General features: G+C 53.5%; 7 protein-coding genes across 7 annotated transcripts; 1 reads left to right on the forward strand and 6 right to left on the reverse strand.

Annotated features, from left to right (window-relative positions):
* Positions 1–562: 562 nt before the first annotated feature.
* Positions 563–2,796, reverse strand: TRIVIDRAFT_217723 (uncharacterized protein; the record flags this gene model as incomplete). The annotated part of the gene is made up of 2 exons (XM_014105866.1): positions 563–870; positions 2,265–2,796. 2 exons carry the CDS (start codon positions 2,794–2,796, stop codon positions 563–565), a joined length of 840 nt encoding a protein of 279 aa, XP_013961341.1.
* A 5,264-nt stretch (positions 2,797–8,060) lies between these two features.
* On the reverse strand, positions 8,061–8,444 carry TRIVIDRAFT_217724 (uncharacterized protein; the record flags this gene model as incomplete). Its single annotated transcript, XM_014105867.1, has 2 exons — positions 8,061–8,082; positions 8,197–8,444. The coding sequence occupies 2 exons, from the start codon at positions 8,442–8,444 to the stop codon at positions 8,061–8,063; spliced, it is 270 nt and encodes an 89-aa protein (XP_013961342.1).
* A 3,355-nt stretch (positions 8,445–11,799) lies between these two features.
* TRIVIDRAFT_196998 (uncharacterized protein) lies at positions 11,800–12,558 on the reverse strand (the record flags this gene model as incomplete). The annotated part of the gene is made up of 2 exons (XM_014105868.1): positions 11,800–11,884; positions 12,281–12,558. The coding sequence occupies 2 exons, from the start codon at positions 12,556–12,558 to the stop codon at positions 11,800–11,802; spliced, it is 363 nt and encodes a 120-aa protein (XP_013961343.1).
* Positions 12,559–13,791: 1,233 nt separating this feature from the next.
* Positions 13,792–14,994, reverse strand: TRIVIDRAFT_196999 (uncharacterized protein; the record flags this gene model as incomplete). Its single annotated transcript, XM_014105869.1, has 5 exons — positions 13,792–14,036; positions 14,075–14,263; positions 14,307–14,317; positions 14,377–14,472; positions 14,600–14,994. The coding sequence occupies 5 exons, from the start codon at positions 14,992–14,994 to the stop codon at positions 13,792–13,794; spliced, it is 936 nt and encodes a 311-aa protein (XP_013961344.1).
* A 1,308-nt stretch (positions 14,995–16,302) lies between these two features.
* Positions 16,303–17,253, forward strand: TRIVIDRAFT_34225 (uncharacterized protein; the record flags this gene model as incomplete). The annotated part of the gene is made up of 2 exons (XM_014105870.1): positions 16,303–17,042; positions 17,094–17,253. 2 exons carry the CDS (start codon positions 16,303–16,305, stop codon positions 17,251–17,253), a joined length of 900 nt encoding a protein of 299 aa, XP_013961345.1.
* A 1,553-nt stretch (positions 17,254–18,806) lies between these two features.
* On the reverse strand, positions 18,807–21,139 carry TRIVIDRAFT_55262 (uncharacterized protein; the record flags this gene model as incomplete). The annotated part of the gene is made up of 3 exons (XM_014105871.1): positions 18,807–19,255; positions 19,389–20,657; positions 20,752–21,139. The coding sequence occupies 3 exons, from the start codon at positions 21,137–21,139 to the stop codon at positions 18,807–18,809; spliced, it is 2,106 nt and encodes a 701-aa protein (XP_013961346.1).
* Positions 21,140–23,189: 2,050 nt separating this feature from the next.
* TRIVIDRAFT_19097 (uncharacterized protein) lies at positions 23,190–23,822 on the reverse strand (the record flags this gene model as incomplete). Its single annotated transcript, XM_014105473.2, has 3 exons — positions 23,190–23,424; positions 23,502–23,584; positions 23,658–23,822. The coding sequence occupies 3 exons, from the start codon at positions 23,820–23,822 to the stop codon at positions 23,190–23,192; spliced, it is 483 nt and encodes a 160-aa protein (XP_013960948.1).
* Positions 23,823–25,227: the final 1,405 nt, after the last annotated feature.

Consider the following 25,227-nt stretch of genomic DNA (forward strand, 5'->3'; position numbering starts at 1 on the left):
TCTTGGGGCCGTTTGACGATGAAACAGAGGTATACGACGACAAAGACCCAGTATGAGAGCTAATTGACGATGCAATGGACCCAACTCGGGGCGAAGAGGTGTTTGAAGAATCTGCCTGGTACGGCAGCGGCGGAGGGAGAGACGGCAGTCTATCGCTGCTCATAAAAGATGAGCGGGAAGCGGCGTGAAAGCCCAAGTACGGGAGGTCTGAAGGCCCTCGGGACTGCACTTGACTGTGTGGCAAATCCAGCTTTCCGGTGTTGGTCTTGTAAGAGGCAGAGGATAGAGCAGACGAGAGCCGAAGTCTCGTCAAGACAAGAATAAAATGCGATGGAGAGAATTCGACGCTAGCCACTCAACAAAGACCGCTCGCAATGAAAGAGTCCAAAGTCAATCGGGAACGACAAGACAATTGGGAGAGACGGAGGGGTTTCCAAAGGTCCAACAGGCTCGGGAGAATCTAGCGGTGATCGAACGCTTGACAGCAAACGGTGAGAAAGACGAGGCGAAAACTTTTTTTCTTTTCCGGAACAGTAAGAGATACTCGTAAAAAGAAGCGTCTTTAGTCGTAACAGGGCATCAAAATCAATCGTTTCGTCTCAATCGTAACATCCGAACTGGTGCCTCCAGAGTCGTTGCAGGCGCTTGCAGCGAGTTCTGAGGTAATATCAGGCAAAGTCGGCGGTGACGGCGGTGCAACAGAGGCTGCAACCAAGTCCGGGCAATGATGACTTTGAAGTCGAAGTGAGAGGAATGGGAGCTGCGATTGAAGGACAAGGTCGGTTTGGAGGGTGGAGGAAGTTCTGGGACGGGCCACAGCCGTGTGCAAACAACTGCAGACGTTTGTTCGCTTCCTGGTCAGGTCACCCACTACTGCAATGCAGACCGATTAGCTGCGTTGAATGCCGGATAAGAGAGAAGAAGAGGCGGGGGGGATGAGGATGCGCAAGAAAAGAAAGAAGAGAGAAAAGGAAAAGAGCAAGACAGAAGAGGAGGGTTATGCGGACGCGAGAGAAGATGTAGAGACTGAGAGCTGCGGCGGGCAATGTCTCTTTTCAGGTTTTCTTTTTTCTTTTTTTTTCCCTTGACCTTCTCTCTCTTCTCAGTCGGCTGACTGCAGTGGGGAATAAGACGGCGCCAACGGGCAAGGCACAAAAGACAAAGACTCAATCAATGCTGGACTTACCTTGGTCCTGGCCTCTCGGTCTCGGAAGCTGAACCACAAGGGAAGAGAAGGGAAAATGAGGAGGTCGGTGGAGTCGTGAAGACAAGAGGAAGAGAAGCAAAAAGACTGTCGCCAGGCCAGGCTGGGGACGGTTTTGTTTTTGGCGGTTGAGGGGAGCAGACCAACGGGGCCCTGGGACGGGCCAGGGAATAGCAGTAGAGTCAAGGTTCAGAGTGGACAAGCACAAGCTCGGGGTGGGGAACTGAGCGCTGCCAGTTGGTTACAGTGGAGGGGACGGTACTTTTCAGCACCTGGGCGGCGACATGTACCCGGACAGTGCTGGGCACAGTCGCCGGTGCGTACGAGGTACCGCTGGCCCAGCCGGTACATGTACCTTGCCAGTGCTGTCCCGGCCCCCTTGGGCGCGTACGAGCCAGCGGTAGGGGGGGTCCGAGCAGCCAAGCAGCCCTTCGCGGTTAGGCCAGATTGTGGATTGGCGACTCCTGGTGTGGGCTCTCGCACTGCTGGCAGCATCAAGCATCAAGCATCAAGCATCAAGCGTCAAGCACCAAGCCATCCATGTACCGGTACCAGGCGCAGCGGCCCATCCCAGCGGCCGTCGCTGGGTGCGATTGGCGCGTCCAGGTATGGGTACAGCACAGTACCGACGCCAGGCCTCCCCAGGCCTCGCCAGCCGCCGGCTGCTCGACGGCACAGTGCTCGTACTGCCCGCCGCAATGGCTTCAATGGTACCCCGGGCCTCGCCAGGGCACTCGGCGCTGGAGCTGCCCGCTGTACTGTAGCCTGCGTCGGGGCCGTTATCGCGCTGAGTGACAACGCACTGGCGCTGCCTTGTGCCATTGACGGCTCTGGTACTTGTGCTGCCATACTGGTGCCGCCCAGGCAGCAGGTACCTCCTACGGGCGCCAGTCGCTTCTAGCGCTGCGCCCGGCCTGTCCGCTGTCCTTCTCTAGCACTCTCAGCTCGGAGCCCCTCTCTCTCCCCCAACCTCTCTCTCTCTTTGTCCCTCTTTTCGCCCTCTCTCTCGTCGCCCTCAAGTCAGCTTCTGCTGGCCTAACCGCTGCAGCAATCGACGAACCTTCTTCCTGCCAGCATCTGCAGGTCTCTTCCGCCACGGCGCCGGGCTCCACAGTTGGGCGCGCACTGCTTGCAGGCTTGCAGACAGCTGTCTCCCGAATGGTGCGAAGGAGTTCCGCAGCAAAAAAGGCCATGGCGCGGACGGTACTTGGTGCGAGTCCAAGCACGTACGAGTACAGACTTGCGATTTGGGGTGGAGCTGGGCGTCCAACGCAGGGCCTGGTCGCGACAAGGGTCAGAGGGGTGTGCCAGCGCGGCGTGGGTGGATCAGCGTTGCACCAGGATTCGATGGAGCCAAGGTGAGGTGGTGATGGTCGATGGTCGTTAGCAGCGAGAGTTGCGGCCCACCCAGACTTGTCGACAGGGGACGGACGGACAACGGGCAGACGGGGCTTCCGGCCACAAATCCCAGAGTGCTGACGGCGCTTGCTTGGCTCTGCCAGAGCTCTGTCGTTGCCCTTTTGACTCTTGTCCACCGCTTTCTCGCGTTCCCTCCATCTGTCTCTGCCTGTCCCTTGTTGGGCATTGGGCATGGCCTGACATCCATCCACAGACCCTTTTTACGACGGATACCATGTGCGTGTCCAGGCGTGAGCCCCGTACAAGCACGAGTACTGTCGGTCTGAGAGCGACCTCACTCTGCTGCGGGTACGGAGCGTGGTGCTACAGTGCTGTACATGTACTCGTACATGGGACTAGGGTTGATACGATTAGACAATCGCATCAGAGATCTTGCCTAGATAAGACGATTCTGGGTTGGGGGGGGCCGGGCAATGAATGGTGCTAGCCAACCCTGCGATGACTTAGCGAGAGCGCAGGCTAAGACTCGACAGCCTTTCGGGGAGACACAAGCGCTTCTCTCTTAGGAAGTTTAGAGGAGGGGGGTTAATATCCATGAGCTTCCCGTCCCTGCCTTGGCACCAGGGAGGGGGAGGAAATCCTGGCGGCATTGTGGCAAGCAACATGATCAGTGCATCCTATCGTCCCCTTTGGATTTACGGATTTACAAGTACGAGCATTAGTAGTGCACCGTTCTCGCCGGTCGACATCAAGGGTCCAGGGCAGGGCGACAGCTGGCCTTGAGCGTGTGCGATACCAACACAAGCTCGGGATGAGCATCGACTTCAGGTCATTGGCCCTTCCTGTGGCCTACCCGTGCTAGTCTGGGAGCGGCTTAGCCGTCGGCCGACGAAGCATCTTGGAGCGCTTCGGCTGCTTTTGCCAACGGAACGGCAATGCCAGTGGCTGGGCCACCGTCAGCAAACCCATTTGCGCACACCGTCCTTCGAACCGATCCGCCGAGCTGCTCAGGCGTTGCCGAGACAAAGGCCATTTTCGTCACGATACGAGTGGCCCGGCTTACCTTTGTGCTTGGTCCTCAACTCAGCGCCGAGCATTCGACTTGGTCAGCACATTGTTGGCATCCAGACGATTCGACGTCATGAGCTTACATGTGCTGTACAGCTACAGCACCATTCAAACAGAGCCGCATACTGTACCGTTGCGTGAGCCTGGGGAGATGAGCTCAAGTTTATCCATATAGCCGGCCGCGGGCCACTTCGGAAAACTGCGATATGGCCGTATGTTTTCACCAAGGAGTACTCCGTACCCCCGTACTCGTACATGGCCGTACAGTACCGTAGTAAAGCCCTCTGTGGTGGCTCAGACGCCAATTTGGAAGCCACTCTCCGCTGATCAACACAATGCTGCCACTGGTGGGCAGATCACATCAACGCCTTGTTTCTTTTAATAATTCAAAATGTTGATTTACAATGCGGCATACCAAGCAGCTTCCGCGGAACTCTGTTTAAGCACTAAGCCGAGTGGCTTTGTCATAATCAAAGTGCTAAAGCAAAAGGCTGGACAAACACGTGCGCGATATCCAAGTTCTGGCAGCCTTTCCACATTGTTCCTCGGCCTGTTCCTGAAAGTTTGATGCTCAACTACCCACTAAAATCTGCCCGGTTAGCACACTTAGCATGTTAGCCTGTTCCCGTCTTCGTATTCCACTGTCATCAGACGGTAGACTTCGCACTATGCAGTTGCTACTGTTAGTACGGGTGCTATCAGCTCATGTCTATACGTGGAAACTTGCTGCGAGTGACATCACATGGGCTTTGACAATGAGAAGCCGATTAGCATGCAAAAAGCCAAAAACTCTGAGCATTAGCTTGTGGGTGAAGGCTACTGTACCGTCCGGCTCGGCTTGCTAGGGCGCACAGCCTCTGCATCTGCAGGTACTTGGTTTAGCTGTTTGCCAAGGTGGAGTTGCTTCAGTCCATCCAGGTATACCGGCGTGAATTAGTTGCGCTCGAGAACCTGCTCGGCAGCGCTGGGGAGATTGGCACAAAGAAGGCCACGGCTAATTTGTGTTTTTTTTTTCCCCTGATACTTTGTTGGGCCTGGCGAGGATGTTACGCCGTGGTCCTTCTGGCTGCAAAGACACGCGTTTAGTAGTAGTTATCCACGGATAGACACGTGCGTGACAGCTTACCTTGACACGTTCTGTCGCGAGCGAAGCCAGCGCCTTTAGTAAACTTACCTAAGGCAGTCAATGCTGCAGACTATTGTATGTACTTGTGCACAGTATCGATAAGTCGATAAGGGCGTACTGGGCGGAACACCCCGCTTCGGATCGACGCTCTGCAGCGATCTGAGGGAGGGAAGGCAGAGCCGTGGTGCAGGTGCTGCAGAGTCACTTGGACAGAGCTTGCGACTCCTCACCGAGAGGACGTGGCCAATCCGGCTTCATCCCCAACAGAAACCAGCAGCACCTGATTCTCTGCAGCCAAATCGATGCTCGGCTCGCTTCCGCTCCAACGCCACGCCTTCAGCCTCAGCGAAAAGTGCCGTGATAGTCGAGGATGGCTAAAGCCTCGACCTGGCCGGACCTGAGGCTGCCGAAAATAGAAACGGAGCTACGGAGCAATACTATGTACTGTACGAGTATGTACAGTCCGGACAGACCATGGGAACTTCTCCACGAACTTTTGCCAACAGTGTGGACTTCTCGCAACAGGTGGTCGATTCAGGCGATCTGGCATGGCATGGCATGGCATGGCGCCAACGTGCGCCCAGAGCCGGCTGGAGATGCAAGATGCACGCACGCATGATGGGGAACGACGCACATTCGCATCAGGAACAGAGTTCCACGATGCATCCATCTTGCATGCTATGTAGGTCAAAGCGCGCACAGCAACGGTTTCCAGGATCCTGCATGCCCGGGGAGACGCTCCTCCATGGCGAGCGAGCCGCAGGTCCGAATGCGCCTCTGCAAGGCATTTTCGCAACCCGTCGTTCGACACAGAGCCGCGGTCATGCTGCTTGACCCAAGACGCCTTGATACGTCGACCCCAACGAAGCAACTCGATTCCAGCTAGCCCACAGCCATTTGCTTGCAAAACTGCCTTCGATTAGCAGCCATTGGCTGCTCTCAGCCTGGGCTTATGGTCGCGTCATGGCGTGGGCGAGACAATTCGCCTAGAAACAATCTAGTTTACAACCACTGGCACCAGCTGGCCCCAATCACACCTACCACTCACCCACAACCTGTCCCATCAATGCTAAACTGCTGCCCTCCAAGACAGTCTCTCATTAGCTCCCGCATACGTCTATGCAACGCTTACCGAGACACGTTTGTGCTATATGTACCAAGTGTGCACGAATAATCAAAAATGCAAGATACCCGGCATAGCCTCAGCCGCCGGCCACGTTCCATCCACAAACGGCATCACATGTTATTTCTCGATGTGGTGGATACTCCATCTAGGTGAGGCGTTTGGCTATACATCTACAACATCTCTTGATATTACAGTACAGCCACGATAATCTCAGAGTTTGCCTTAGCCGCCATTCCTCACCCAGGAAATTAAGTCGGCCTATCCTATTCGTCGGAGAAATTGGACAATCACAATTGCGAGTATGTCATGATTCGTTGCATGGGAAACTCAATCGACGTTCCCCTGGCTTGCCAAGGGCATCGCTAAGGAACGGCGAATTCAATGATACAACTAGATTCTGCGCCTTATTGAGGGTGCAAAGCCAACTAGATTGCTTCAACATCCATTCATTCCTTCAGCCCAGTGACCCCACAGCCGGAGGATAACCTAACCAGGCGGGCGTTTTGCGATCACCGAGGACCTGGCATATGTGGAGAGGTGCAAGTGCAAGCGCAAGTGAAAATTTGCAAGGTATTCCCTGCTAACCATTGCGATCCCGGAGAAGGGCTCCATTGCGCATTGCACTCTCTCGCGGAGCAAGGCTGGCCTTGGAAATGCGACGTTAAAATCTTTCGCCGTCGGTTCTCGCTCGTCCCCGGTGGCGGCCGTGTATACATGGTAAGTGCTTCCCACTCCATTACTCGTATGTACCATGGCTATTTTTGCGCAGGCCCTGATATGGTGGACGAGGATCTGATATCCGCGACATGCCGGCCTTGCGATGTGGTGCCACTGCAGAAGAAGAGTGGGGTACTGCCGACCGAATGCAAGATTCCGTCGGGGACTAAAGCGCCTCCCATCTTGCCTGATGCACGCTTGCCACGGCGTGTGCAAGAATCCGTACATGCATTGGCACGGCTTGCCCAAGAAGTGTCTTGCACATATCTTGCATGAAAAGGTTATGCACAACCGCGGCAAACAAGCCAGCCTGTTGACGATGTTTCGCCACCAACGCCGTTGAGGATGGATGCTTCACGCTTGAGTTACCGGCACGACGTGTCTGCAGTCAAGGCATCCCATCATGTTGTGTACAGATGCCCTGCCTTGTATTTCACATGGATCTCCGTGCATGCTCACTAAGTTGGTTCGTGCATCATATCTTGGCCTTCTTTTATCTCCCACCGGCTACATGATAGGAGATGCTTTTCCCCCCTTCGACAGAAGAGGGAAGAGGCTTAAGCATGTCGCCTGCCTGGGTTCGTGAATAACCTCCTTGCTTGAATATCAGCTGCGAAATCGCATCTCTCGCCATCATCTCCTCCTTGTTGTTTACTATGCCTGCTTCGCGAACCGCTGGACGCCAGAAAAAAATCCTTCCGGAAAGCTGCCATTGCTCATATCTGCAAGTACCAAAAGTACCTGGCCATTGGTCAAGATACGTGCAGCTGATTTACTCGCACTGTATTCAGGTCACTCCCACCTTACAGGTACTTCCTACCAGCCATCCATTATCGAAGCATGGCCTGAGCTTAGGGGGGAAGGAAGTGGAGGGGGATGGGGAGGGGGGTATGAGCTGGCAAGCTTTCTCCCGCTCTCTTTGATCTACTTCGTCTTTTCGTCGTCTCCCTCCCGTACAAGCACAAGGGAATATCGGTTCACGACGAAACAGACGACTAGTATGAGAATGGCTCAGACCCAGCTCAGACGGCGTCAGAGATCCTCCCTAATTTGAAGTTCCATCATGGCCGGTTTTCGTATGTCACCAAGAACATCATGCAGGAGCGGGGATCTTAAAAAACGAAGGGGGAAAAAAACACCCAGCCAACTAGAGCGGTTGTGGTGTCTTGCATCTGGGGAGGCTTGACAGCTGGCCGTTCCCCACTGGCTGTATCATCTCGCCAGCACGTTTCAACAAAGGACACATGGCCAGCCACACGACCAACTCGCTCTCGGAAGTTAGTATAATTTTGGCCATGATCTTGATCTTCCTTGTCTTACTTCGGAGCAACCACCACGCACCATGCGAAAGGCCAATGAGGGCATTGTTATCCGCAGTGGAGGCGGTTGGCTGTTTTCTTTCACGTGTGCCAAATAGAAACGGCCTCCTCCGGCGGTCGGGAGGTAAACTGTGCCACGAATCAATTGAGCATGCCATGGTTTCTAAGCCATCATCAGAATTAGTGCCTGACCAGGGGCAAGGAATTGCCACCCAGCCAGTCGTGAAGCCAGGCCGTTAGCAACAATATTGGAGAAAGCATGAGTCCCCGTACTTACGCGCTTAACCACGACCCATGCACGGAGAAGATGATTTGGGCTGGCATTGTTTGGATACTGCCATCAAATGACAGCAGCAGCTGCTGCTTCGCGCTCGGCTCTTTGTCCCATGAGCGCCAAGGGTGGGCACATTGCTCTGCCTTCTTGGAGGTACCAGTTACGGATACACTGCACAATGTGTGCGCCTGAGACTCATTATGCATGACATGCTGCAGTATGAGCCGCGGGTTGATCTGGCATAAGGCCATACCGACAACCCCGGCCAAAGCATCTCATTCACAGCCCTGCTTTGCTGCCGGCCGTTGGCAAAGTCTCACGTCGGGGGCTACGCCATAATCTGTACGCCGGACTCTGATCAGAAGATTTGGTCTCCTCCCAAGAGCACCTGTGATGTGAACGTGTTTACCAACTCACCTCCCCACCTGGGACCCAACGAATTTGCTTGGTACGCGGTGTTCTCATCGGTAATGTTAGCCGCGCTTGCGAGCAAGATGCTCACTCACGGCACTTGATGCTTTTGGCCCCCTCGCGAACAGGGTTCCATATCAGCAGAGCGGATTACGCTGCATGTGTTCATCTATTGATCTACGCTATTAAATGCTTTGCCCGTTCTCTCACCTCGAATCCAGTAGTTTGGCAGGTTTTGACAGGATCTCTGACAATGACTTTTGCGTGGTCCAAAACATTAGCACTTTCATTTCAAAAGCACTCACAAAAGATACAAGTACAAGCAAGTTACGCATAGAGTACTGCGACGCCGAGTCTACACCACGCGAACCTGTCGTACGCTGCATAACATCTCCACGATTTGGAGCTCCAGAGAGTCGACAATTCAGTTCATTGTCATACAAGAGCTCCGGCAAAATTCGAAGTCAGTGTCGCTGTACACGCCCCGAAAGTCACGCCTTCTGCGCCACAAATGTTACTCTCCCCAATCGGATCATCAAACCGCTCTCCTTATCATAAAGGATGAACGAATCAACGTTTCACCAGCTCACCTAGATAATTCAACGGTGCTGACCAGGTGTATCCTCGTTGAAATTTGCCATGGCTGAGGCCGAATACTCCCTCGCTTCTCATTCCGTCAACCCTAATTCGAGGTTGAAATGGCGGCAGAGTCCCTGCAGCCTTGCTCCTAGCCTGAAGCTTTGTTTAGGATGATACAACCCAAGCCAGAGGAAGAGGGGGAGGGGTGGCCATGCTAGCTTTGGAGCACTTGCATGATGCACAGCGGCTATGTATGTCTAACACATAGCCAATCACTCTGTTTGCTGTGGAGACTTGGAATAGACATGGGTCCCTCCTGAACGGTTTCAAGACCAGCCATTTCCAGCCCTCGTCTTTTTTTTTTTTTTTTTTTTTTTTTTTTTTCCTCTAAACCGCCATGGTACGGATTACGAAGTATGGCTAATAGATCTCTGCCTGGTGCTAACTAGGTAGCTTGGCGAAGAGGAAGGGCCTTGCATCTGGTCGGGGCCCTTTGCTCGCCATAATCTAAAGATTACACACCAGATCAACCAAGATGGCATGCACGTCCGTCCCTTGACATGGCCTCTATCCGACATGGCCGGCCATGTACAATGGCTGAAGTTCTTTCTATCTCTCCACCTTGTGCACCGGTGTCAGTTTCGGTGGAGGATGTCGCTTTCATTTGGTAGATCCTACATTAGCCTTCCCGTCTCTTCTTGCGGCCGGATGCAAGCATGTACTTCCGTCAGCCAGCAGGAGAGTAGGGTACTAACTCCGGAGCAGCTGGATGGTGCTCCTCATAATGCACGTTTTGCGGGATGGTTACCTACCCACGGAGTGCCTTTGAGTTTGAACTCACAACGTCACGCTTCCCATCCTCCACCACCCACTCGCTACAAGGCCCGACCGAAGGGTGAACCTCGACTAGTGCAAGAATGTGCAGAGAAACCCGTGATTCCAATACCTTAGTAAAGATCTCTTTCGCTAAGGCTTCATACAATGCTGATCCAAGCATCGTACACCTTGGCCTTAGCTTGGACTCGTGATGACATGGAGACTGACCTCTGTTTTCACCTGTGACACTGACACTGAGAACCCCCTGCTGGTGGTATGGCTACTATCTCCGAGATCCGTCTTCCACAATCATCTCACCAACAGTACGAGGTATTTCTACAACCTCTTCCGATCGGAATGGAAAGGAAGCTTTCTCACTTTTTCAGCTTCTCGGCAGGATAACCCACCCATTCAAACACCATTGGCCGTCGATTGAGCCGGTGGCCACGGGTAATTTCTCTCTCTCTGCTCTCTCGGTTTCCTGATTCTGCTGCCAGGGCTTACTGGAGACGAGATGAGTCTTTGGTGCTACTACTTTGCGGTTGTTGTTTTTTTTAGCGACTCCAGTGGCCAGGGCGGCGAGGGTCCTCAATATCAGCCAGGCCAATGAGAGCACACCACGTCTCTGCCATACCACACCAGATCCCGCGAAGGGCCACCGTCCGCCGCCGTCGCCGGCGCTGTTGTGTGCCTTCCCACCCTAGCACCAGCCAAGCACGTCAACGCCTCTGCAGGGCTGGACTTTTCTGTGGGAGCATTCGGGCTAGGGAAAAGCATTTTACTGCGGTTATGTCGAGCCAGCACATCCAGCGTCTGTTGGAGCTTTCCAGGATGAGCTATCCAATAACTCAATGGAATTGATAAGCGAAGCTGTAGAGGAGCCCTGCGATCCGGAGCTAATGACTTGCCTGGGCAATTGGGCTCTCGCTCCGTATCTCGTGTTTGCTCACACTGTCACTGTTTCTTCCTCAGCCGAAGTTAGAAGTTGGCGTTTCCTCTTGATGCTGCTCTTGTCAGCCGTTTTGGCAGAAGCCTCTTGGCCCCGGCCCCTCAATTCAACAATTCCTTTTGCTCTAGAGCATGTGCTGGAGCTGCGTGATTGAGGCAAGTCGAGGAAGAGGACATGGCCTGGGATCCGGGCAAAGGAAATTCAAATCCACATTGCCAGATCATCGTGTGTGGGTGCGCACCTACCTGCAAGCATATGGGACAAGCGTGTATTTTTGGTGAGACCCCCCCCCCCCTCCTCCCCGGCTCGGCATTAGAGCACAGGTAAGAAGTACATGCGTGGAAGAACGGTCCGCTTCACATGGAAGACCGAGGGTTGTTCTTTTGGCTTCCCCTCATAAGACTGCCCTGATAGCAATATCCACTGCTACACTATTACGAGCTACGAAATACACCTAACGTTTATTTCAAGTAATGAACGCACCACGGCTGCAGACCACAGATGAGAAGTACCACCGAGAGGGCGCGGCTTAGCATTGGGCTGTGGCTGGTGGAGGAATTTCTGCCATCAATCGTGTGCAATGAGTCAGGAGAGGTAAGGTGATGGATGGCATCTCGTCGTGACACTCTTGTGAGAGTAGCAATTCTTCCCTGGAATCTGAACCAGTATCGTTGGTGTTTGTGATGGAAAGGAATACTCGACAGAGGCCAATTCGCACGCCCTTTATTCTCTCTTGCCCCTTTCGCCATCATTTTCAGTTTCTTTACTGTTGTTTCCTTGTACTCTGTTGTACAACTTCATTTCGTGATTCAGCTGAGGTCACAAGCAGGTCTCGTCGTTGTCTTTGCCTTTCAACCGTTCTGGACCAACCAACCAGCATCGGCCGTTGGATTGTCTCGCCCTGTGAATTCCCGCAGCCCTAGTGACATGCCGAGCCTGTCGTTTTTCATTTTCATTTTAATGAAATGGCAGTGGCGTTGTCTATCAGGTCTTACATGTACGAGTGAGTGGCAGCAAAAAACGTCCAGGTTATGCCAAACCCCCCTCCCCCATATTGGCAACTTTACGGCACAAACGTACGTACGTGCCCATCCCGCGAGCATTGGGAAAAGATAGCGAGTGTGGATCTTTGGCGTGATCAATTCTCCGTCTTTCCTCCCTTCCCTCAACTCACATATTCATGCACAGTCTCTATAAGCGGTTTGCCTCTTTGGAACCACGTGGTCAGTGCTATATGTAGTCTGTAATCCTGACGTCCGTTTGCTCTACACCGAGTGGAGCATTGGCCCGGAGCAGAGAACGTGACATGCCGTGGTTCGCCCTTTTACTCACGCTTTTTTTTCGGGGCATCTCCCGGCAGTCTTGTCAGACCGAATGTTGCTCGGCCGCCCATGGGGAGGGACGTTGTATGTCCGATGATGGCGAGAAAATTCCTTGCCTGAGGCCCTCCCGGAGGAGGCACCTGGCTTGCCCTTGCTCGCCTCCAAAACTGGAGACGACAAGACCTGGGGCTGTGGTTGTGCGGCGTGGTCTGGCTTTTCTTGTGGTGGCTCCATCTGCCTAGCGTCTGGCCTTCTCCCCTCACCGCTTGTTGCGTTGCTCGCACGCATGTTGATGGATGGAGAGAAACCCCCTCCCTTGCATACCCGATTTTGCATGGAGCCCACCCTCTGGGGGGGCGTGTGGATGGGGGAGTGTGCACAATTCGGCTTGACTTTGACAGAGAGCTTCGCTGGCCAGCCGTTCGTCTTATTCCTCACGGTTTTTCTCTCTCTTGAATCCGCTCAACCGCTTTGTTTTCTCCTTCTTGTCTTGTGTTGGCCCTTGCCAGCTCAGAGGCAAGGGATCCGCCCGCCAACAAGACGGTCCGTGGGCAGATCGCCCAAGTCAATCCTTTCCGTGGTCACAGTACAAGTCCTCATGGTCGAGCTGTTGGTGGCTGCCGGAACCACCAATACGTGTAGATATGACAGGAGAAGGGCGAGAGCATCTCCCCATACGAGGGGAAAAAAAGAATCCCAAACCTCGCTTGACCACTGTGACAACCCAAAAAAACATGCAACATGACTGACACGAGTAAGCAATGTTACGTGCAATTGTAGGACAAAGAAAAAAAGGCAAATTGCGGGCAACAAGGGCCGCGGCTGGCGGCAAAGAGGGCAAGAGAGAGAAACTGAAGGAGGAGGCCAAGGAAAAGCCGTGAGAGCAATCTGCGTGTTGTGTGTGACCAGGACCAGCCCCCGGCCGCTCGCCCCCCCCTCGTCGTCGATGCTCCTTACAGCATGATCACCATCACATATGTGCAGGTAAAACGAGACGCTGGCGAGGAGGGAGCTCTGCCGATAGGAGAACGAGAATGGCTGGCAAGGGCAGGCCACCGCACCTGTACCGTTACTTCAGCACTCGGTACGTCTACGTAGCACCGCTGCGTGGCTTGCCTGTATGGTGTTGAAGGGAAGCCTGCGAGCCCAGGCTCACCAAGATCTGGGCAGTTTGATGCACAGCACTTGGCCCTCTGTCTCTCGTCTCACGCAAGCAGCACGTGTGAGGATGTACAAAGTACAGCATACGAAGACTGCTAATCGTAGTGATACATTAGCTCTCCGGCCGCAGGCGCACCATGAGCAATGACCGGGGCGCTTCTGCCACGACTCAGTCTGACTTGTTGTAGGAAAGGTAGTGTCCTCAATGGCCGTCCAAAGTGCTGATCGAGCGAACTAAAGGACGCACAGAAGGGAAATGAAGACCCAAAGCACCCTGTATTGTCTTTGTGCAGGTGGTGTGCTGTACTCGTACATAAGGAAAAAGAAGCGTTGCGGTGGTATGTACATTCATGTAGGTCCCTACTGATGTACATGTGCATGGAGGCTCATCTGTCTCGCCCATGCATCGATTAGCAGCGACGCATTGCCTTGGTAGCCTGCACGATGGGATTGGCTGGGAGCGCCCCGGGACTCCGTAGGAGCACGAGGAGCAACGCTGAGCCGACGCCGAAGATATCCAGCTCGACGACGCATCTCGGCTTCGTACGATGAAGACAGGATGCTCAAGATGCTTGCAACAGCGGCGGCGAGAGTCTCACGAAAGCCTGCAAGCCACCCGGCGCGTCAATGGCCATGTACATACTCGGACATGCTGAGAGATTAAATGGCCTGGGCATAGTTTTCAATGTACCGGTACTCTGTGCTGGGCACGGGAAGACGTGCTTGCTCGCCGTGCCAGCATACGAGTACGCCTCTGGGACCCTTGCTCGGGTCCATCTCACATAAACGAGCTGCTTCGTAGCCGAGATCCCAAGCCCAGAGTTTCCACCACCTTTGCGAAGGAAGTCTTGCCCAAATCAACAAATGCCACATACTGTACTTGTACCTGCAAGGAGATACGAAGCAGGTACAAGCAGCAACAGCAGCGTGCTTGCTCGTACACACATGCCGGGATGAGTATCGTATGCTTCAAAATCTGGTGGGGGACCCCGACTAGCGATCTGCAGCAGAAGCGGCCCGGAGGCTGGTGCGCTGCCCCGTCTATCCCACAAAAGGTCGCCGTGGTTTTCAGTCGAGGGGGCTGCAGTCTAGACAAAGGGCACCGGGCCTTGCACTGCGCGCGCGCACAGAGCAGAGGGAAGAGCTGGCATGAGAGAGATCGGCTTACCTGTACACCGTACAGCGGGAGATAAAAGCTGCAAAGCACGTATGATGCGCATAAGTGCGGCGAGGCAAGATGCCATGTAAGGTGCCGTGGTCCATGATCTGGTAGGGAAAGGTGCACAAGCACAGAGCCAAGTAACGAGTAGGGGAGCCCTGTAGGACGGAGCCTGCCACAGCCGCGTTGCTGGGAGATTTGGCTGAGCGGGCGGTTGGTTGTTGGTCGTGCACGGTCACGGCCACGGTGCGCAGTTTTACAACCGACGCCGTCGTGCTCGTCTGGATACTTGTACAGAGAGCATCGTGGAGCGGGCCATTGGTTTGTTGCAGAGCTGAAGGGCGAGCGACATCAGTGACAAAGAAGATGGCTGTTGAGGGAGGAGCAACGACCGAACCAGCCATTCCAAGGGTGGTATGTCTTTCTGGAACCGGAGCCTCTATCGCCGTTCAACATGGACATGCCGCCCTGGACTTGTCAGGGCCTCACCAGCTTGCCAAAGATCAAGGAAGGCAAACGAATCATGATGAAACAAGCCGCAACCAGGACAGGGGATGATCTGGTATCGTATGTACTTGGTAGTCGATTGGACGCACAGACTACATCTGCTGACCAGAGCCGTGTCCAGTGAACAAGCATTACCTCTGGTTTGGAATCATGTGCTCTGCATAGAGGGCTCAATTGTGGATTCGAGTGAGCCAGACAAGGAGGCTCCCCTTTACAGAGCGGCTGCTCTGGAGTCGCATGTGGTCCTACGGGAGGGGAGAAATGAATGAAAGGATGATGGCTGAGAGCAAATCAACAGTGCTGTAGTCCAGCCGCCCAAGCTAGTGTGTTTGCCTAGTTGATTCGTGTAACCATCGTGGTGAGAAAGGGGAGAAAGAACACTCCCGCGCTTATATGGATTCAAGGGTGGTATTCCGAGGAGAGTTTTGCGCATGAACCTCACATCAGGCGGTCATCTGGCATGCGGCCGGGGGAGCCAAGCGGCGCATCCCCAGGCGAGACGCATCGAAGGTGCAGAACGCTTGTATTTGACGAGGGCCTATGCGGATAGCCTGAGCCGGCAAGTTTGCTGTGGGTGTGGGGGACTTGCTCTGGCAGGATCCGTCGAGTGAGATTCTGGCAAGATGGTGGCGATGGTTGGTGTAATGGTGGTGGTCTGTTCGCCCTCGCAGGAGAGAAGCTGAAACATATGGAAGTGCTGGCCGACTTATACCGGATGGTGGCGATGCTGCGGACTGGTTTGGCGGTGGCGAGGCGAGGCGAGGCGAGAAATGGACAGCATGACCCCAGATGCCCTCACCCGCGTGGTGGCAGGGGATTGATACTGATGATTATGATTCTACGGAGTATGGAGTACCTATGGAGCATCATCTTGATATTGACTTTGTGGGAGACGAGCTGTGGTACAGCCCAGCGTCATGTGACCTGGCGTCAAACAGGCGCCGTCTTTCACGACAGCTTTAGCGGGACAAACGCGCTGAAACGCGGGCAGTGGCTCGAGGGCTGCTGAATGGCATTTGCGGGCGAGTTGTGCGTCTTTTCTCCCTTGGAAAACACCGCGAAGCTGCCCGGGACTGTGCTCTTTGTTACGAGTGCTGTGCCTGTATATGAGTACTACCTTACTCTGTACAGACAGTACGAGTACTACGATAGCTGCTACGAGTACTAGTCCAGGCTCAGATGCACGCCATCTGGAGAAAAGCGACATGTCACCACCCAAACCCCTGTCCCGGATCTCCGCCACGCGGCCCTGGGACCCTTGGAACTCGTCCGCAACTGGCCACCAGCGAGCAGAGACGCAGCCGGGCACGGGGTGGCGACACTCGCGGACCAGGAAGCTCAACAGCCAGTTCCGGGCCGGCGACGGCTCGGGCGGCGAGCGCTTGAGCGACACCTGGGGCGCCGGGGCAGAAGATTCCGGCGTCGATGGCTTTGGTAAGACGAAGAGTGCGAGTGGTAGAGGCAGTGACAGTGGCGAACAGGGAAGTCACAAGAGGAGCGTCGTGGACATGCTGACTCGCCCGGGGCTGATGCGTGAGACGCTGGAATCAAGCCGGCCAAACGGGCCTGAAGCACGGGACAAGTCGACGGCAGGGACCCATCTTACGGCAGAGGATGCCTTGATGCACCAGAGACGGCTGGAGGACGAGGAAGGGCAAAAGAAATCCCAGGCCAACCCCCGCAAGCTGTTCGACGGAGTCACAGTCTACGTCAACGGGAGCACGTTTCCCCTGGTGTCCGACCACCGGCTCAAGCAGCTCGTCAGCGAGAATGGCGGCAACATGTCGCTGAACCTGGGCCGGCGAAAGGTCACGCATGTTATCCTTGGGCGGCCCAATGGCTCGACAGGCGGCAGAGGAAACGGCGGTGGCCTCGCCGCGGGCAAGCTGGAAAAGGAAATACGGAAAATCGGGGGCTGCGGCGTCAAGTTTGTCAGCGTGGAATGGTGAGTTTTTGTCAGCAATTCTTCGCAGACGCCTTGACTAATTGGAATCAGGGTTCTGCAGAGCATCCAGGAGGGAAAGAGACTGCCCGAAGCGCGCTTCTCCAACCTCAAGATGGCCGTAAAGGCACAAAACAGCGTCTATGGGCTGTATTCCAAGCGGGAAGCCACTTCTAAAACCACTCCCTCAGATACCTCTTCTCAATTACCGTAATGGCAGACAAGATGGCTTGTTCTTCACCTAGACATGGAAGCACTACAGGGACCTGGTTGGACGGCAAACATATAACACGATGGACAGCAACGGACGAGAGAAGAGAAAGAGAGAATAACAGCCTCTCACATTACACCGATACGAATTTATGATATATCACCTCTCATAGACCACAAAAAGGGATCACATCCCCACGCGGTGCTAGCACCAAAAATCTGTCCAAGGACAGAAAAAGAAAAAGAAACAAAGAATAAAACTTGCTCAGTCGTCCACATCAAGTCTCGACGTGCCACCACCCCTACTATATTTGCTTGGAGATGACCAAAAAGTGAGGTTTAAGCAACGATCTAACTGACTTTAGACCCTGTCCCGGGCTCACAAGAGCCTTTTCCCTCCTTACACAAACGCTGTCTATATATCTTTCCGAGCTGTGGCGGCTTGTGTTTGCATTCGCACGAGCAATACTCGCACCAGACAGCCTCTCTTCCAACAACAGCGACGAGAGCCTCCTTGGTCTCCTGGTTTTCCGCCCCTCTACATCTCGAACCATCAAATACACGACCAGTCTTGCTCGCCGTCCAAATCCTTTTCCCAGCAACAACCGCAGATACCCCCAGCCTCCGTCCCAACCCCATTTGCAATCGACATATTCCCTCTCTCCGACCAGAAAAGAACAGCGAGCACAACATTCAATCCATTCTACCCCCCTCAACAACCCCTTCACAGCAAAAATCGCCCCCCCCTTCCTCCATCCCGTGTCCCACCTCCGCCGTGCAACTCCATCCCCCTCGACCGCCTCCATGTAACAAACCACGACAAAATCCACCAGGGGCATTAAATAAATAAATAAAATAAAATAGACTAAAAAAGAAGAGACCACAAAGATCAGAGCAATCTACACACACAAACCCGCAACACAAACCCCCATCATCACACCCATCAAGAAAACCAACCAAGAAAAAAAAAACGTCTTCCTCCATACACCCCTTAACGCAACTCCCGTGTCACTGGTTCTCCGGGGTGGCGATTTCTCGCAATGTAGGACAAGGCGACGTTGCAAGTCTGTTTCGAGTTTGGGGGATACGAGAGAGGGGTGATATCGGCGGCTTTGGACGATGAAGGAGTCTGTGCCGTAGAAGGAAGAAGAAAGAAGGGACTAAATGTCGAGAGGTTTCTGAGAGCTTTGTGGCTGAGTTTGAGTAGCTGGATGGAAACCTGCAAGAGGTATGAAGAGGGGGTTGGATAATTGCTGTTTGGAAGGATGATGGAGGGATGTATAGGGTATAGGGTATAGGGTATGGGGTATCTTGTTCTTGAATCACCAGTTATTCTGGGAGTTTTCTTTAATAAGCCGACTTGTTGAAATAAAATAAAATCAACATATACATATATCCAGCAGTATTCTTTGGTACTGCATACCTAGCGTAGATACCTCCATTATATTTGGTAGGTAATTAATTGCTTAATATCATAGTCCGATTGATTGTGCTGTCAATCTTGAATCCAACGCCCACATTTGAATAACAATCCAAAACCATCATATGCCACGCTCGCTACAATTTTGCCTTTATGCCTTCTTCAACAGCGGCATGTTTCTCACCCACAGCATCAAAATACTCCTTCACTTTACCCCTGGCCACGTCTACAACCGCGGCATCTTCCACAGTGCTCGGCACCGCGACTTCTTTGTCAAACTCGCCCTTGGTCGCATTCTCTAGAAGCTCCCTCAGTACACGCCTGAGGGTCTTTCCGGAGCGTGTCTTGGGGATCATGCCTTTGCCTTGAATGATGCCACCAAGCGAGGCGATGGCACCTACTTGCTTCCTCACAAGGGCCTGAATCTCAGCAACCAGCTTTGGGTCAGGGACAGCAGCTGTTGGGTGGGATGGGGTAGAGAGTGTGATAAAAGCAAAAGGCAGCTGACCCTTGAGGGCGTCAGGGACACCCACGATACATGCTTCGGCAACGAGGGGGTGTGAGGTCACAGCTTGTTCAATACCACCTAGAGCGAGAGCTTGTTAGCTATGTTGGTCCAGAGGGTAATGTGTGTGTTGAAACTCTTCTTCACAGCCTTATGTCGGCCAAGGAAGAACAAAACGTAGGGATAGCAGAAAAAATAAGAAAAAAACACTCACCACTAGACAGCCGATGTGCGCTCACATTCAGCACATCGTCATTCCTGCTCATGACATGAACGTAGCCTTCGCTGTCAATCCAGCCTGAATCTCCGGTATCAAGCCACTTTCCTTGGAATCTCTTCAAGTATCCCTTGTAGAATCTCTCCTCGTCGTCCCATAGCGTGCGAAATCCAGTCGGGGCCAATGGCATTCCCAGCACAATGTTGCCCATTGTTCCTCTCTCAACCTCACGACCCTCGTCGTCAACGATGCGAATGTCGAAGCCAGGCATGGCTTTGCCAGCGCTGCCGGGTTTGAGACGAGGAGGATCATGACGGGCTTTGGTCTTGCGGTCGCGACCCGCGTGGGGGACGAGAGCGCGGCCAGTCATGGGAGAGCCAGTTTCCGTGGACCACCAGTTATCGATGACATGAGCGGATGGCGCCGCATATTTGTCTAGGAGATCTTGATACATGGATATGATGCTTGGCTCTGAACGCTCTCCGGCCAGGAACAGGGCATTGAGCGTGCGGAGGCCACCCCGCTGCCCGATCTCGGCCAGAAACTTGTTGTCAGGATCGTCGCGCTTGATGGCGCGTAGAGCCGTTGGAGCAGTGAACATGGTGTTAACCTTGTACTCTTCGATAACGCGCCAGAAGGCCGAGGCGTCTGGTGTTCCGACTGGCTTGCCTTCATAGATGACAGTGGCAGCGCCAGCCAGCAGCGGTGCGTAGACGATGTATGAGTGGCCAACAACCCAGCCGATGTCAGACGCCGTGAAGACAACGTCGCCAGGCCCGTGGATATTGAAGAGGTAGCTTATAGAGAGGTGTAGACCAACAGCATGGCCTCCAGCGTCTCGTAGGACGCCCTTGGGTGTACCGGTTGTGCCGGATGTGTGGATAATGTAGACGGGGTCAGCACTGTTCACGGGGACACATTCGGCCTTGATGCCTCTTGAACGTGCGCTCTTTATGACTTTCTGCCAGCTTGCCTGGCCGGCACTGCGGTCTGTAGGTGCCCAGCTAACTTGTTCTCGCTGCCAAATGAATGTCCGGCGTGGCTTGTGAGTGGCTATCTTATAGGCCTCCTCGACGAGGGGGCGATATGGGATAGGGGGCTTGTTGCCATCAATGCCACAAGATGCCGTCAAGAGGGCGACGGGCTTGCATGAGTCGATACGCTGAGCAAGGGCATTGGGGGCAAAGCCGCCAAAGACGATGGAGTGGATAGCTCCGAGACGGTTCACAGCAAGGATACCGATTAGAGCAGCGGGAATCATGGGCACTGTTGTTTTAACGTTAGCGATATGAAAACCATGTCAGGCAAGTAGACAGTAGATGAAATGAGTGAGTGAGTAGACTTATAAGGATGAACCTACTGTAAAGCATGACAACATCGCCTTTACGCACGCCGTCTTCCCTCAGCGCTCCCGCAAAAACCTCAACCTCATTCAGCAGCTGGCGGTATGTGTACTTCTGCTTGACCTGGGTGACTGGGCTGTCAAAGTAGATGGCAACTTCATCGCCATGGCCAGCCTCGACATGCCGGTCAACACAATTGTAGCAAGTGGAGATCTCGCCGCCAGGGAACCACTCCCAGCTGTCGTGTTCAATGCCGCTCTTGAGCTTCTTGGCTGTAAGCTTTAGTGTTGAGCTGGGCTTCTTGTGCCAGTAGAGGTGCTCAGCTTGGTTGGCCCAGAAGTCCTCGGGGTTCTCCAAGCTGTGCCGCAGGATATCATCCTGGACATGGCCGTCTTTACCAGACATGGCGAGCTTTTGGAGGAGGACAAGATTGGTGTTGATGGCGATTGGTGTAAATGAAGGAGACGCGTTGCGAGCGGTCGGATTCCTCGCCAATTGCTTCTCACTCCCGCTATAAGTAGCAATCCAGGACAATCGACTTATCCTCGGTAATCCAGCTTCCTTAGCCGCGATGACTAAAGCAGCTGAGGGCGATCAAAGAGGCGAGTCATGGGGAAGAAGCAAAAGCCGTGAGGCGTTCAGAGACGTTCAGAGACGCGGCAGGCAATTGCGGCAGGGCTGCTCCAACGGAAGCCACGGTGGAGCTTCCTTGTTGCCGTGCGCTGCACTCCCTTGACTCCGTAATCGTAGGGCAGGAGCTGGGGCCCCGGATTTGCCCCGCCTTTTCGCGCTTTGCTTGTGTTATCGATAGCGCTGCTGTGCATCCTCGTCGGTTGAGTTCGGCAATGCCAGTCCGCTATCGCCACATCTTGAGAGGCGAGACGTTATAGAGGGAGATTAAGTTGCCGTCGTTGCTGTTTATAGGTTGGCGTGTAAGATGATTCGTAGTCGAGCCATGGTCTAAGTCAATACGAAGTTGAAAGGACAGCACGCCTCAACAAGTAAAGATATTGTAGTCCAAGATGATATTAGGGTAAAGCGAGTCAAATGCCCTTTGGCAGTGGCTATGAGGAGTACCGAACAAAAATTGAGCTGCCTACCCCCATGATATAGGAACTCTTTCAGTCAACCATTCATATGCACGGCATTAATAAGGCGCAGATGGCCCTATGGGGGTCGGTATCTTATCCCCTTCACCCGCGTGTGGCCCAGCAAATAAACTTCCGTCTTCTCCAAATAATCATACGTAGTTACGCTTAGGCCCTTTGGTAACCCCAATTTGCCACGTCCAAATCTTTGCTTCTTGAAAACGTTGAAAACGCAGCTGATACTCGACTATGCATCCCAATTCGCTGCCAATTGCCCATGTATATCCCAACTTGGCCAGTCCGTCTGACATGGAGAGAACCAAATCCAACACATTATAGGCTAAATGCCATCTACTCCCAATCCTGCTCCTGGTATCATTCATTACCGGTAAGCGCATCCTTTACTTGCAAGGCCTGTGTTAGCCCGTAATCCCTAGCAAGCACCAAAAGGCTTAACTCCTGGGACGGCCCGAAGCCACGCTGACCTCGACATTGGACGGACATTGGGCAAAAAAACCGTTGCATGCTCAAGTACACCGCCTGTAGGGAAACGGTGAGTCGACAGAAAAGGAAAAATACAGGCTGCGAGGTGGACGTAGCATCACAGACAAAACCGGGGGGTGGCTATCACATCACATCACCTCGGAAATTACACTAGAGTCCAGAACGCGGCACAGGACCTTTACTTCACTTCATACATTGCCAAGGGAGGTGTGGTTTGGAAGATTTTGATTTTGTGTGCTAGGCCAAAACTGCCCTCTCAGTATATGCTTTCTGCTTGCCAAACCATCAGTGATGGCCAGGCTCGCCGACAACTTTATATAAAATATTGACAAGAGGCCATAAACACGCCCAGCTTTAAGTGTAAAAGGGGGGCCTTGCGCGATATGTAGAGCGCCAATCGCAGCGGAAGGAACGAAGGCTGAAATATTCTGACAAAAGAAATGGAATCGATGGTTTTCGAGGCGGGAAACGCGTCCTTTTCTTTTTATGGTTTTTGTCAATAGGGTGAAGACGCGAGAGAGGTTATGGCAGACCCATCCTATTTGCTGGAGAAAATGACACATTATATTCCAGCCCCGAGAACGACCGCACACAGTTGATTGTAGTGCATCTTTCCGTGGGCGATCAAAAAAATCGAGTTCCCTTGAACACCGAGCTTGCATGTCCCGTTAACCCAAGAGAACCCTTCTCTATACATCCCAAAAAATCACTCCCTTATCCATCAACGTAAACCAAATAAAACCCCAACACTGTTCCCCCTTTATATCAAAGTCATGAACGGAGGCCGAACCCACGACTTCCAAGAATCGTTGAACCAAGAAATCGTAGCCGGTAAATTGGCGAGGTGTCGAAATTTACAAGATTTACAGGACGAAAGCGGCCAGACCGACGATACCGGCCAGACCGGCACCGGAGAGGACGGCCTTGCTGGCACCGCCAGTGGGGACGGCGGGAGGAGCAGAAGGAACAACACCACCGGTGGAGGCAGGGCCGCTGGCAGGAGGGGCCTGGGTGGGAGTGGTGATGGTGCTGTTGGTGAAAGCAGGGGGAGTGTAGGGGTTGCCACCGGAGGGAGCACCAGTAGGGGCAGCGGCACCGCTGTGGGAGTCCGTGTTAGTCCAAGATGCACCAGACCAAACAGACGAGAATGATATTGGGATCCAAGCTCGACTTACCAGGTGTTGCAGACAACGCTGCTGGTGACGGTGACCGGGCGGGTGATGGTGCAGGGGCAGTCAGTGATGGTCAGAGTGGTGGGCTAGTTGGAGCTTCTTGTTAGTCGCGTCTTCTCTCTTTCAATCCGCTTCGAAGAGTCGAGAGGGTGAAAGTACCTCGGTGACGGTGTAGGTCTTGCTGCCGTGGGTGATCTGGGTAGCATAGGGGCAGTAGGTGACGTATTGGTCGACAACCTCGGTCACAACGGTGACGTTGGAGGGAGGGACGTAGACGGCAGAGACGCCAGCGGCGGCGAGAGCGACAGCAACGGTGAACTTCATTTTGTCGGTATTAGGAATTAAACTCGAGGGAGCTTGATTAAGATTATTGATGCGGTTGTTGTTAAAGAATGAAATTGACAAAAGTGTCAAGGTAAGTTTGCAGGTGCTTAGCGAGCGTGAGTGTGTGGTGAAGGAAAAAAAGATCAAGACCCAGATGGGCTCTGGAGGAGTCGAGCTTTATAACCATAGCCAACGCCAACGTCTGTGGGCAGAGCGAAAAAAAACAGCCAGGCCAGGGGAAGTTGCCAGGGGTGTAGCTCAAGGGAGAGAAAGTGGGTGGGCCGTGATGGGGGCAAAAGCAACGACTGGGCCGTTTCTCGGGGGCTCCAGCTGCAGAGGCAAGACAAACAAGCAGCACGGCCAGGGATCATGGGATGGCATGGATGGGTTGATGGGCCTGAGCGCGATGCAGGGGTGGGCCAAGATGGAGTGACTCGAGCCTAGCTCCAGACGCCAAAAAGCCACACAATCAAAGGGACGCGTGGTGGCGCCTTGCTGCCGTGTTTATTTTAATCTGTCGAATCAAGAGGTGCTGTTTGGAGCAAGAGGTGAAGCAAGGGAAAGTGGGAAAAACTTGACCGGTCAAGAATTACGAGTGAGTATACGAGCCCATACTGCTATGTACCTACTATTGCAAGTTACGAAGCCGTGCGGCTAGCAAAATTGCATGTGCCCTTTGGGGGGGTGTTTGTTTCTTATCGTTCGGGTACTTTGTTGGCAGAGGAAATTATCCCGCACGGCAAAATGCAGTCCAGTATTATAGTAGTAGTTCGTATCTACCTATCTATCTTGCCCGTCCATATCTAGGTACTACTATACTATTCAGCATGCATGCACTTATTTAAAAAGCACTCAATGCTACCTTACCTATGAAATACTACTCTAATCTGGTGGACGTATAGTAATACCGTATGTGTATGTAACATCAATCAGTAATACAGGGGCATCATAGAGCACAGTCGCAAGTATAAGCTTCTTCTATTGATCGACCAGACAGCCCCGTTTCGAGCAACCCCAAGACTCCCGTCTGCTCCGTCCGTTTCGCATCATGTCCTCCATCTTTTATGCCAAACAGCACAGCAGGGCTCGATACGATACGATAGCACTGATGATCCGGTTGCTTCCAAGCGGCCCCTTATCGCTCCCCCTCCCCCATGCCGCCCGCTGCTGTCTCGCAAACGCTGATCGCGGCGATGAATCATGAACGGCGACGAAATTAACTGCTGCTGCACTCGCGATATTGCTGCCAACTATTGCCATTAGCAGCCCGCTAGCTCTGCATTTTTTCCCTGTTAGGGCCTGACTCCCCTGGGCTCCCACCCATCCATCTGATCAGCCTTTTTTAGTGGCCCTGGGCGCGTTGGCGCTAATGCAGGAACCAAATCGTTTTTGTCAGCTTCATCCC

The sequence above is a fragment of the Trichoderma virens genome, assembly GCF_000170995.1.
Source record: "Trichoderma virens Gv29-8 chromosome Unknown TRIVIscaffold_1, whole genome shotgun sequence".
NCBI lineage: Eukaryota > Fungi > Ascomycota > Sordariomycetes > Hypocreales > Hypocreaceae > Trichoderma > Trichoderma virens.